Source organism: Eptesicus fuscus, chromosome 4 (assembly GCF_027574615.1).
Source record: "Eptesicus fuscus isolate TK198812 chromosome 4, DD_ASM_mEF_20220401, whole genome shotgun sequence".
In the NCBI taxonomy this organism is placed as follows: Eukaryota; Metazoa; Chordata; class Mammalia; order Chiroptera; family Vespertilionidae; genus Eptesicus; species Eptesicus fuscus.
In genome coordinates, this window is record NC_072476.1 from 1,186,260 (window position 1) to 1,199,417 (window position 13,158).

Below are 13,158 nucleotides of genomic sequence, written 5' to 3' on the forward strand. Positions count from 1 at the left end.
ACCAGTGGGTTTCATGTAACCCACCTACATCCCTCCTTTGGTTGCAATGTATAAAAATAGCTGAAAAACTGCCATTCTCTGGAGCACTATCCCAATCCGTTGAGGTTCTGCTTCCCAGCAATTGTAGACAGTTTGGCTCAAATAAACTCATAAAAATTCTTTACAGGTTTGAATGTTTTTAACAAATTTCTACGGATTTTTTTCAAACAGTGAAGGTGACAGGACACAAATATTTCTGTTTGAACCCAATTACTTAACAACAAAGCTGTGAGCGATTTCTTTTGCTCTGGGGGAGGGGAACCATGAAGAAAGAATGACATTCATGACACAAAAGGCAACAGGAACCAAGAAAGTTCGGAGCCTCTGACAGTGCGTTCACTGGGCCACAGTCTACGAGTGGGTCAGGCTCGTGCACGACACTCTTCCTCTGAGGCCACCGTGCCGAAGGCTGGCCAGGCTATGTCCCCTGCCACAGGCCTGTCTTTCTCACTCTGCTGTCACTTCCTTCAAGCCCACATCTGGTGGCTAAGTGGGGGCTAGGCTATGTTTCTCATCCACCTCCCTTTACTAGTCGCTCTGCACTGGGAGGGGTGTCTGAGCTATGCTGATCCTGGTCTGTAGCTGCACTAGTCAACAGCTGGACTGGCCGGCAGGAACTAAGCTATGTTCCCAGGTCTCTCAGCTCACTCCTCGCCTCAGCCCACCACCTCCAGGAGCGTGTCCTCCAGGCAGACAGTGCAGCGCATCTGATCTGCGGGGCCAGGCGCCTGGTCCTGCTGGGAGAGGCGCCCAATTCCCTCCCTGCCACTGACTCATCTGCAGTTCTTACCCAGGTGAAATCAAGGCCTTGTGACTATTGAACTGAAGGGGAGAGAAAAGATCACCTGTGGCCTCGGGGGAGGAGGGACACGGGAGCCTTTAGGGCAGGGGTGGGGAACCCCTGCCAAGGGCCATGTGGATATTTGTAACATCATTCTCAGGCCCTACAAATTATCCACTTAAAAATGAGCCTGCTCTCTTTGGTCAAACATTTAATGAACTCACCCCTAAAGCAGGGCCAGACCAAATGGCTTTGTGGGTCTCATATGCAGGCCCGACATCCCCAGCCCTGCTTTAGGGTTTTCGTTCTCAATCCGCATTGCACATTAGAAAGTCCAGGGCCTTAAACATACAGATGCCCAGGCACTTTGGGGTGGAGAGAGGAAGAATCAACCAGGATTTTTTTTTTTTTACTATTATTTACTCCAGGCAGCTTCGGAGGGGCTGGAGAGTCCCTGGGAGAGGCCAATTCAGGAGGCTTGCTCTGCTTGTTGCTGTGAATCAAAAGGCATTTCTCATTTGAGAATGCATCCCTCAGGGTGGCCCGAGGAGGGGTAACGGACACAGGCAGCGGGGTCTGATGCAGCGGCGCTGACAGTGAGCAACACCGTGCTGACCTTCCAAGCGGCTGAGAGACCAGACCCTAATGGTTGCCCCCACAGGAGAGAGATGAAATCAGGTGCCTATAGAGGTGTGAGGTGATCCTGGGGTGGTAATATTGCAATAGATAAACATATCCAACCCACACCCCTACACCTCAAACCTATATAACGTTATGTGTCGATTATGTCTCAGAAAAAAAGTTTTTAAAAAGCTGTTCGGGACCCTCCTGCGAGTCTGTTGCGATTCCAAGGGGCTCCCCTGCACTCTGCGGCAGGTAGGCTGGCTGTGCTGGCCGAGACTCACCGTGTCCCTGTACTTTGCGAAGCTGAATGTCATGCTGACCCAGTCCGACTTCATCTTCTCCAAGTTTTTCTCCAGGGAGTATTCTTTGCTGGCGGTGGCTCCAATGGGCTCCAGTCTGGAAGGGAAGGAAGGGACAGCAGCGTGACGGGGGAGAAACTCGGCCATGGGAGTTCAGCTCCGCGTAAGAGAAGCTTTGGAAGCCCTGCTTTTACTGAACTCCTACTCGAAGACGGGCCAGCGCTCCAGCGTTACAGGGCTCCTGAGCCTCCGCACCGCAGGCATTGGGGCTGTATTACGGGCTGAATTGTGTCTCCCCACAGGCATAGTCCTACCCTAGGGCCTTGGAACGGAAGGTCTCCCATCTGAAAATGGGTCTTTAGTGAGTAGTTAAGTTAAAGTGATGCTGTGAGGTGGCCCCGAATCCAATAGGACAGTCCTTATAAGAAGAGGAGAAAGGACAGACAGAGAGGAATGACCGTGGGAATGAAAGACATGGGGAGAGGTGGCCACAAGCCAAGGAGAGAGGCTGCAGAAGACAGTAAACTTGCCAACGCTTTGATCATAGGCTTTGAGCCCCCAGTACGCTGAACAAATAAACGTCTGCTGTTTGAGCCTCCAGCCCACCAACAGGAGCCACTGGTTCTGTGCTGGGGGCTGTCCTGAGCATTGCAGGGTGGTAGCCAACTCCCCGGCCACAGCCAACTGCCCAGGCCCACCCGTTGTCAGTCACGACGACACTGTTAATAACCTGGTTATGACTGACAGGAAGGCGCGCAGGGGAGGCAGCTAACACAGGCCGCCATCCACACGGGTTCCCAGGAGGCTGCAGGGATCACTCCCAGGTCTGGTTCCACTGTCGCTGGGGCAGGGACTGGACAATAGACGCATGCCCAGTGGGAAGGTGCCTACTGTCAGTCACACCTGGGAACAGGTCATGGCCAGAATGGGCGTGGCCACTGCCAGGGTGAGAAATCAAAGAGACTTCACTCCTGAACAAAGGAGCGCTCTCCCTCTCTTGCTGCTCTCCCAACCCCCAGCTTGCGGGCACCCTTGTGGCCCACGGGGCCCACGCCAGGTGACACCATGTATTGGCCTAATGGACTGTGACCAGCCTGAGGCAACATTGGGCGGCTCTGCTGGGAGGCAGCCTGGATGCTGGCTTGGCTTTCAGCTCTGCTGGAGTCCCCGTTGCCCTTGTCAGAGCTGGGTCACGGGAGAGGGGACTTTGGAACCCAAGGAACGCAACTCCATGGAAATAAAGCCTTCAACCACATCTCCTCCCGTGGGGGACCTGGAAATGCTTTTACCAGCGGTTCCCTGAGAACCCCACTCCCAATAGGGAGAGAGAAATGGAATTCCCCAGTAACGGTAGCAATAACAAATGGCCCTGGGGTGGGAAATGGACCCCATGTGAGAACCACTGTTCTACAGCTGGTAACGCAAGATCTCCTTTCCCATTGCTGTTTACTCCATATTGTTCCTCATGTGCTCCAGAATTACTCGTTTCCTTCTTATATGGACCTTGAAATTTCTGTTGATTTATGTGATGGGTTTTGCTCTACTTCCTGTCCTTACCTTTAAAAAACAACTCCTTCTGTTTCCCTGCTATGCTGGGTCCACCCACCATGGCCCCTGCTCCACAGGGAAGGAGTGGGGAGGGACATCCTCACTCAAACAGTACATATCCTACTCAAACAGCACACATTCTACTCACACAGTATATATCCTCTTACACACAGTACACATCCTACTCACACAGTATATATCCTCACTCACACAGTATACATCCTCACTCACACAGCACACATCCTCACTCACACAGTATATATCCTCACTCACAGAACACATCCTACTCACACAGTACTCACACAGCACACATCCTACTCACACAGCACACATCCTCACTCACACAGCACACATCCTCACTCACACAGCACACATCCTCACTCACACAGCACACATCCTCACTCACACAGCACACATCCTCACTCACACAGCACACATCCTCACTCACACAGCACACATCCTGCTCACACAGAACACATCCTCACTCACACAGCACACATCCTCACTCACACAGCACACATCCTCACTCACACAGCACACATCCTCACTCACACAGCACACATCCTCACTCACACAGTATATATCCTCACTCACACAGCACACATTCTCACTCATACAGTATATATACTTACACAGTACACATCCTCACTCTCACAGAACACATCCTACTCACACAGTACTCACACAGCACACATCCTCACTCACACAGTACACATTCCCACTCACACAGTACACATCCTCACTCACACAGCACACATCCTACTCACACAGTACACATTCTACTCACACAGTATATATCCTCACTCACACAGCAAACATCATCACTCACACAGCACACATCCTCACTCACACAGCACACATCCTGCTCACACAGTACACATCCTCACTCACACAGCACACATCCTTATTCACACAGCACACATCCTCACTCACACAGCACACATCCTGCTCACACAGAACACATCCTCACTCACACAGCACACATCCTCACTCACACAGCACACATCCTGCTCACACAGCACACATCCTCACTCACACAGCACACATCCTCACTCACACAGCACACATCCTCACTCACACAGCACACATCCTCACTCACACAGCACACATCCTCACTCACACAGCACACATCCTCACTCACACAGCACACATCCTGCTCACACAGTACACATCCTACTCACACAGTATATATCCTCACTCACACAGTACACATCCTCACTCAGACAGCACACATCCTCACTCACACAGCACACATCCTCACTCACACAGTATATATCCTCACTCACACAGCACACATCCTCACTCACACAGCACACATCCTGCTCACACAGCACACATCCTCACTCACACAGCACACATCCTCACTCACACAGCACACATCCTCACTCACACAGCACACATCCTCACTCACACAGTATATATCCTCACTCACATAGCACACATCCTCACTCACACAGCACACATCCTCACTCACACAGTATATATCCTCACTCACACAGCACACATCCTACTCACACAGTATATATCCTTACTCACACAGCACACATCCTCACTCACACAGCACACATCCTCACTCACACAGTATATATCCTCACTCACACAGCACACATTCTCACTCATACAGCACACATCCTGCTCACACAGCACACATCCTCACTCACACAGCATACATCCTCACTCACACAGCACACATCCTCACTCATACAACACACATCCTCACTCACACAGTATATATCCTCACTCACATAGCACACATCCTCACTCACACAGCACACATCCTACTCACACAGTATATATCCTTACTCACACTGCACACATCCTCACTCACACAGTACACATCCTCACGCACACAGTACACATCCTACTCACACAGCACACATCCTCACTCACACAGTACACATCCTCACTCACACAGCACACATCCTCACTCACACAGTATATATCCTCACTCACAGAACACATCCTACTCACACAGTACTCACACAGCACACATCCTACTCACACAGCACACATCATCACTCACACAGTATATATCCTCACTCACACAGTACACATCCTACTCACACAGTACACATTCTACTCACACAGTAGACATCCTTACTCACACAGCACACATCCTCACTCACACAGCACACATCCCCACTCACACAGTACACATCCTCACTCACACAGTATATATCCTCACTCACACAGCACACATCCTACTCACACAGCACACATCATCACTCACACAGCACACATCATCACTCACACAGTACAGATCCTCAATCACACAGCACACATCCTCACTCACACAGCACACATCATCACTCACACAGTATATATCCTCACTCACACAGTACACATCCTCACGCACACAGTACACATCCTACTCACACAGCACACGTCATCACTCACACAGTATATATCCTCACTCACACAGCACACATTCTCACTCATACAGTATATATACTTACTCACACAATACACATCCTCACTCTCACAGAACACATCCTACTCACACAGTACTCACACAGCACACATCCTACTCACACAGCACACATCATCACTCACACAGCACACATCCTCACTCACACAGTACACATCCTACTCACACAGCACACATCCTCACTCACACAGCACACATCATCACTCACACAGTACACATTTCCACTCACACAGTACACATCCTCACTCTCACAGAACACATCCTACTCACACAGTACTCACACAGCACACATCCTACTCACACAGCACACATCCTACTCACACAGCACACATCCTCACTCACACAGCACACATCCTCACTCACACAGTACACATCCTCACTCACACAGTATATATCCTCACTCACACAGCACACATCATCACTCACACAGCACACATCCTCACTCACACAGCACACATCCTATTCACATAGCACACATCCTCACTCACACAGTATATATCCTCACTCACACAGCACACATTCTCACTCATACAGTATATATACTTACACAGTACACATCCTCACTCTCACGGAACACATCCTACTCACACAGTACTCACACAGCACACATCCTACTCACACAGCACACATCCCCACTCACACAGTATATATCCTCACGCACACAGTACACATCCTACTCACACAGCACACATTCTACTCACACAGTATATATCCTCACTCACACAGCACACATCATCACTCACACAGCACACATCCTCACTCACACAGTATATATCCTCACACACACAGTACACATTCTACTCACACAGCACACATCATCACTCACACAGTATACATTCCCACTCACACAGCACACATCCTCACTCACACAGCACACATCCTACTCACACAGCACACATCCCCACTCACACAGCACACATCCTCACTCACACAGCACACATCCTCACTCACACAGTATACATCCTCACTCACACAGCACACATCCCCACTCACACAGTACACATCCTCACTCACACAGCACACATCCCCACTCACACAGTATATATCCTCACTCACACAGTACACATTCTACTCACACAGCACACATCCTCACTCACACAGCACACATCCCCACTCACACAGTACACATCCCACTCATACAGTACACATTTCCACTCACACAGTATACATTCCCACTCACACAGTACACATCCTCACTCACACAGAACACATCCTCACTCACACAGTACACATTCTACTCACACAGCACACATCCTCACTCACACAGCACACATTCCCACTCACACAGTACACATCCTCACTCACACAGCACACATTTCCACTCACACAGTATACATTCTCCAGGGCGTTTGGCGAAGGAGAGTGAGCATGTGACCTCTGTCCTGTGACCAGGTTCCTTGGAACCTTAGGGGGCAGACAGTCACTTCTGGTTGTTGTTTTTGGGTATAGAGGAGGATTCTGAGGCTCCCTAAGGGTAAGTGGTTGTACCAAAGTCAGCCTGAGAGAGGCAGGCTCCAACTCTGGTTCAAAAAACTTTCAACCTAAGCGAAATAAGCCAGATGGAGAAAGATAAAAATCACATGATCTCACTCATATGTGGGATATAGTGATCAACATAATTTGATGAACAAGAATAGATCCAGAGACAAATGGTAGGGGGGTGGGTAGAGAGCAACCAAAGGACTTGTATGCATGCATATTAGCATATCCAATGGACACAGGCACCGAGGCAGGGGGGTTTGCCTGGGGTGGGAATGGCTGGGGGAGGGGAAACTGGGGAAAAAGAAGACAAATGTAAAACTTTAGACAATAAAAAAAAAGAGAAACTTTTAACCTAATTTTTTTTGAACTAAAAATTTTCAAGTCAGTGAAAGGAAAAGTCTTCCTGGCCAGTCACCAGAGGTGAGGCTGCCCTCATGTTCCAGGGACAGGAGACAATGGGGAGTGAGTGGTGGGGGTTTGGGGGAGCCCACAGGCCCTCTGATCACTCCCTGAAGGAAGGGCACCTTACTTGTCAATGAATTTGTGGAATCCATACTCCAGCATATTGGCCAGGCATGTTGCATCTGTGGGCTTTATTTCACAGCCGACAAGCTCACTAATCTGCAAAAAGAGATAAGAGTCCGTGTGTATGGTTCACGCCAGTGCTGCCTGGTGGACGTGAGAGGAGGGAAGCACTCCTGCCCGCTGGCCCTTCCCGCAGCCACAAGCACTGCCTAGCGAGAAGTGTGCCCAGGTGGCCTAGATGGATTTTCTCATTTAATGTCACGTGTGTTTAAATAGCTGCTCGGAGCCAGTGGCTGCAGAATGGGCGGTGCAATCTAAGGATCTGGGCAGCCAGGGCCCACCCTGCGGTCTATCTACTTTCCTGGGTGCTGGTCTGGCACCAGCACTGGGCGCATGGCAGCCCTGTGAGTATCTTAGGGGTTGGGACTGTGTAATTCCAGGGCCTAGTGCAAAGCCTGGCCTGTGACAGAAGCCGGTGTTTGCTGAACAAAAGGAGCAAGTCCTGAGACCAGGTGACAGGCAGCCCGCAGAGGCGAGGATGCGGGAAAGAGGCAGCCTCCTCTGTGGCGCCTGCCCCCCCTCTCTCCCACCCCCCGCCCCCCGGGTGCGAAGCTGCAGGAGGTAGCAGTGCTGCTCTTTTGCTGTGGTAGACACTGCCTCCGGAGCTGTTAGTGACAGCACCCCTGGGGAAGCTGTTCAGCAAAGTCTCAGGGGAGTGGAGCACCTTCTCAGGAAGTGCGAGACTGGCCAGCCCTGGGGCTCAGAGCAGCACCAGGTGGAGGTGTGAGGCTCCGGGACACCCCCCCTCGCGCCCCCTCCACACACACTGCCCAGCAACCCCTCCTCGGGGCTACAAATGTCAGAGCAGGAAGGGGCGCGAAGCTGTGCCATGTTCTGTCGTATTCCGCCTGCGGCCCTGGGCCTGGCATGCATGGGCATCCGTGAACAGCTATGTGTGAAAGCATGCACGCCAGCTCTTTCAAATGGCTCCCACCTGGGCTCTGAGGACCCGAAGGGCCACTACGGTGATGGGAATGAGGAAGGCAGTTAACATTTATTGAGCATTTACTCTGTATGGGCACCGTTTTAAGACCTTTATGTGCTTATTTCATTCTCCCAACACAATGAGGAAGGCTCTAATATATTACTATTCCCATTTTACATATCCGGAAACTACGTCAAAGAATAAGTATCTTGTCCAAGACCATCAGCTCTTAAATGGTGGAACTGGGACCTGGATCCATTCTGACTCCAAAGCTCTTACCCATCTCCCTCGGGTCTTCTGTGTACTGTGGTGCAGGTTACACACCGAAGCAGGGCAGTGAGCACAGCCCACACAGTGGGTGCAAACACGGCATGGCTAAGGCACGGGCCCTGCTGGCCCTCCAAGTGCACGCTGTTCCAGGACTAAGTGACAGAGCTGTGCAAAGCACTGGGCAGAGTGCTTGGCCCTGGGAAACCCTCAGAGATTTGTCGTTTTATTACTTAAACTAGCGTTCTCATTGCAGGAAAAATCCTGCAATAGGGTTTCCTGCTGCACTCTACCCCGCCCTGCCTGCTCTCCTCCCTTGTCCCCCACCCCGCCTTCTCCCCTGGCCCCGCCTCCGCTCCTCCCTTCTCCCCCGCCCTGCCTTCTCCGCCAGCCCGCCTGCTTTTCCCTTCTCCCCCACCCCACCTTCTCCCCCAGCCCCGCCTCCGCTCCTCCCTTCTCCCCCGCCCTGCCTTCTCTGCCAGCCCGCCTGCTTTTCTCCCTTCTCCCCGGCCCCGCCTCTGCTCCTCCCTTCTTCTCCCCCTGGCTTGCTTGCTTCTCCGCAGCTTTGCTCCCTTCTGCAGCTCTTGGCTTCTTTCTACGCTGTCTTGATATGCAAATTAGCTGCCATCTTTGTTGGGGTAATTTGCATACTCGTCCTGATTGGCTGGTGGGCGTGGCTTGACTGGTGGGCATGGCTCGGTCGTAGCGAAGGTGCAGTCAATTTGCATATTTGTCTATTATTAGGTAGGATTGTGTTAACTATGGCAATGACCCAAGTGTTCAGTGTGCTAGTCTAAGACCCTAGAACAGTGCTGTCCCATCCGGAGCCGCGGTGCTGGTGGGCTAGTCCGAACGTATGTGCTGTGAGTGGGGAGCACGCCATGTTTCAGACTCAGCATGAAAAGGTCCTGTGAAATATCTTAATTTTTATGTTGATTACCTGTTGAAATGACAATATTTTGGTTATGTTGGTGAAATAAGATTTATTCATGAAATTTATTTAGCCTGTTTTTGCTTTTAAAAATGTGGCTACTGCCCTAGCTGGTTTCGCTCAATGGATAGAGCAGTGGTCGGCAAACTCATTAGTCAACAGAGCCAAATATCAACAGTACAACGATTGAAATTTCTTTTGAGAGCCACATTTTTTAAACTTAAACTATATAGGTAGGTACATTGCTATTAACTTAATTAGGGTACTGCTAAGCTGGCCTTTGCTAAAATCTCAAGGGGCCAAAGAGCCACATGTGGCTCGCAAGCCACAGTTTGCCAACCACTGGGATAGAGCATTGGCCTGCAGACCAAACGGTCCCAGGTTTGATTCCAGTCAAGGGCACATACCCGGGTTGTGGTCTGGATCCCCAGTGGGGGGCATTCAGGAGGCAGCCAATCAATGATTCTCTCTCATAATTGATGTTTCTCTCTCTCTCCCTCTCCCTTCCTCATTGAAATCAATAAAAAATACATTTAAAAAATAAATAAAAATGTGGCTACTAGAAACTCTAAAAATTACACAAACATTCCCATTCTATTTCTATGGTAGCACTGCCCATAGGGCCAGCCCTGCTGCTCCTCAGTGGGGTTTCTTCCCAAGGCCAAGTGTGGCCCGTCCCATCTTGTTTTATTTTATTTTTTTAAACTTTAATAAATCTTTATCGTTCAGATTATTAAAATTGTTTCTCCTTTTCCCCCCAATAGCTCCACTCCACCTGGTTCCCACCCCACCCTCTGCCCTTACCTCCCCCTGCCCCACTGTCTTCATCCATAGGTGTATGATTTTTGTCCAGTCTCTTCCCGCACCCCACACACTCCTTTCCCCCTGAGAATTATCAGTCCATTCCCTTTCTATGCCCCTGATTCTATTATATTCACCAGTTTATTCTGTTCCTCAGATTTTTAATGCACTTGATTTTTAGGTTCACTTGTTGATAGATATGTATTTGTTCTTCATAATTTTTATCTTTACTTTTTTCTTCTTCCTCTCCTTAAAGAATACCTTTCAGCATTTCATATAGTACTGGTTTGGTGGTGATGAACTCCTTTAGCTTTTTCTTATCTGTGAAGCTCTTTATCTGACCTTCAATTCTGAATGATAGCTTTGCTGGGTAGAGTAATCTTGGTTGTAGGTTCTTGCTATTCATCACTTTGAATATTTCTTGCCACTCCCATCTGGCCTACATAGTTTCTGTTGAGAAATCAGCTGACAATCGTATGGGTGCTCCCTTGTAGGTAACTAACTGTTTTTCTCTTGCTGCTTTTAATATTCTCTCTTTGTCTTTTGCTCTTGGCATTTTAATTATGATGTGTCTTGGTGTGGTCCTCTTTGGATTCCTTTTGTTTGGGGTTCTGTGCACTTCTGGACCTGTAAGTCTATTTCTTTCACCAGGTGGGGGAAGTTTTCTGTCATTATTTCTTCAAATAGGTTTTCAGTATCTTGCTCTCTCTCTTCTTCTGGCACCCCCATAATTCAGATGTTGGTATGCTTGAAGTTGTCCTAGAGGCTTCTTACACTATCTCCAAATTTTTGGATTCTTTTTTCTTTTTGCTTTCCCGGTTGAGTGTTTTTTGTTTCTTTGTATTTCAAATGTTTGACTTGATTCTTGCGTTCCTCTAGTCTGCTGTTGAGTCTCTGTATAATATTTTTTATTTCAGTCAGTGTATGTTTAATTTCTAGTTGGTCCTTTTTCATATACTCGAGGGTCTCACTAAACTTATTGGCCTTTTCTAGGAAATTCTTGAAAAACCTTATAACTGTGGTTTTGAACTCTGTATCCAGTCATTTGTTTTCCTCCATTTCTTTCATTTGTGATGTTTGTTTGTCTCTGCATTTTCATTGCTTCCCTGAGTTGGTAGGGTAGCTTTGTGTGCTAGGTGTCCTATATGGCCCAGTGGTTCGGCCTCCCCAGTTACCTGAGGTGGACACTCTTGGTGCACCCCTTTGTGGACTGTGTGTAAAGCCTTGTTGTAGTTAAGTCTTGATTGTTGTTGGTATTACTGGGAGGAATTGACCTCCAGGCCAATTGGCTGTGAGGATCAGCTGTGTCTATGCCGGGAGAACTTCTGTGCTGGAGACAGCCTTATGAGACAAGACTTGCAAAACTGCAAAAGCCTCTGTGCTCAGCTTGGATGGGGTGGAGTCTCAGGGCTGAGCAGACAGTCTTGGCTTTCCGTCATCCCTGCCCTATGAGGACCTGGGGTCTCAGTGTCCCTCGGTAATCGCTGCAAGCACCTCTGAGCGAAAGCTGCCCTCGAGTTTTGCCTGCTGCCAGACAGTCCAGTTTCTCCCCCAATGAATCTGGATTCCTAGATTCTCGCCCGGAACTGGAGTTCAGCCAGTTGGGAGCTTTCCGTTCCCTCCAGCTAGAGAAAGCCAGCGGCACACTCAGCAGTCAGTCCTCTCTGTGTGCACTTGAGCGCTCACCTCTAGACCTCTGCCTTTCGCGGCTCCCCTGAGTTTCCACCTGACAGTCCAGATTCCCCCCATAAGAGCCTGGGTCCCCAGGGGCTTGCCCAGAACTGGGGTTCAGTGCAGTAGGTACTGGGGTTCAGTGCAGTCGACTCCCTTCCGCTAGGAAAAGCCAGCGGCAACCTCAGCAGTCAGTCCTCTCTGTGCGCACTTGCGCGTGCGCCTCCAGACCCCTGCCCTCCGCGGCTCCCCCGAGTCTCCCTTTGTGCCTTTCTCTCTGACAGTCCAGGCTCCCCCTGTATGAGCCTGGGTCCACAGGGTCTCGACTGGAACTGGGGTTCAGTGCAGTCAGAACTGGGGTTCAGTGCAGTCAGGAGCTTCCTTCTCCCTCCCGCCAGAGAAAGCCAGTCAGGCACTCAGCCGCCCTTCCTCTCTGTGCACGTGTCTCCATACCTCAGCCCTTTTCAGCTCCTCTGATTCTCCATGAGCTTTTCTCTTTCCTTCTAGTTGTAGAATTTCCACTCAGTCAGCTTTCCTGTGGTTCTGGATAATGTCCGTTCTATCTTTTAATTGTAGTTTTGAAATTGTTGTGCGAGGCAGCAGTTTAGGTGCTTACCTATGCTGCCATCTTGGTTTCTCCCCCCATCTTGTTTTAAACTGTCGCAGAAACCACTGTGATGATAGCAGCAAAGTCTGGGCCCCAAACATAGGATCAGCCTTTCCTGCCCAAGTCTTGTGAAATGGTCAGAAACCTCCCATGGCCACCCCAGAACCCAG

General features: G+C 49.8%; 1 protein-coding gene across 1 annotated transcript in view; it reads right to left on the reverse strand.

Moving 5' to 3' along the window:
- DNAH3 (dynein axonemal heavy chain 3) overlaps positions 1-13,158 on the reverse strand; it is a 212,312-nt gene that overhangs the window by 124,710 nt on the left and 74,444 nt on the right. The window contains exons 19-20 of the mRNA XM_054714387.1: positions 7,731-7,822; positions 1,726-1,840 (exon numbers count right to left, since the gene is read on the reverse strand). Coding sequence (XP_054570362.1) covers positions 1,726-1,840; positions 7,731-7,822 — 207 coding nt within the window. The remainder of the gene's footprint in view (positions 1-1,725; positions 1,841-7,730; positions 7,823-13,158) is intronic.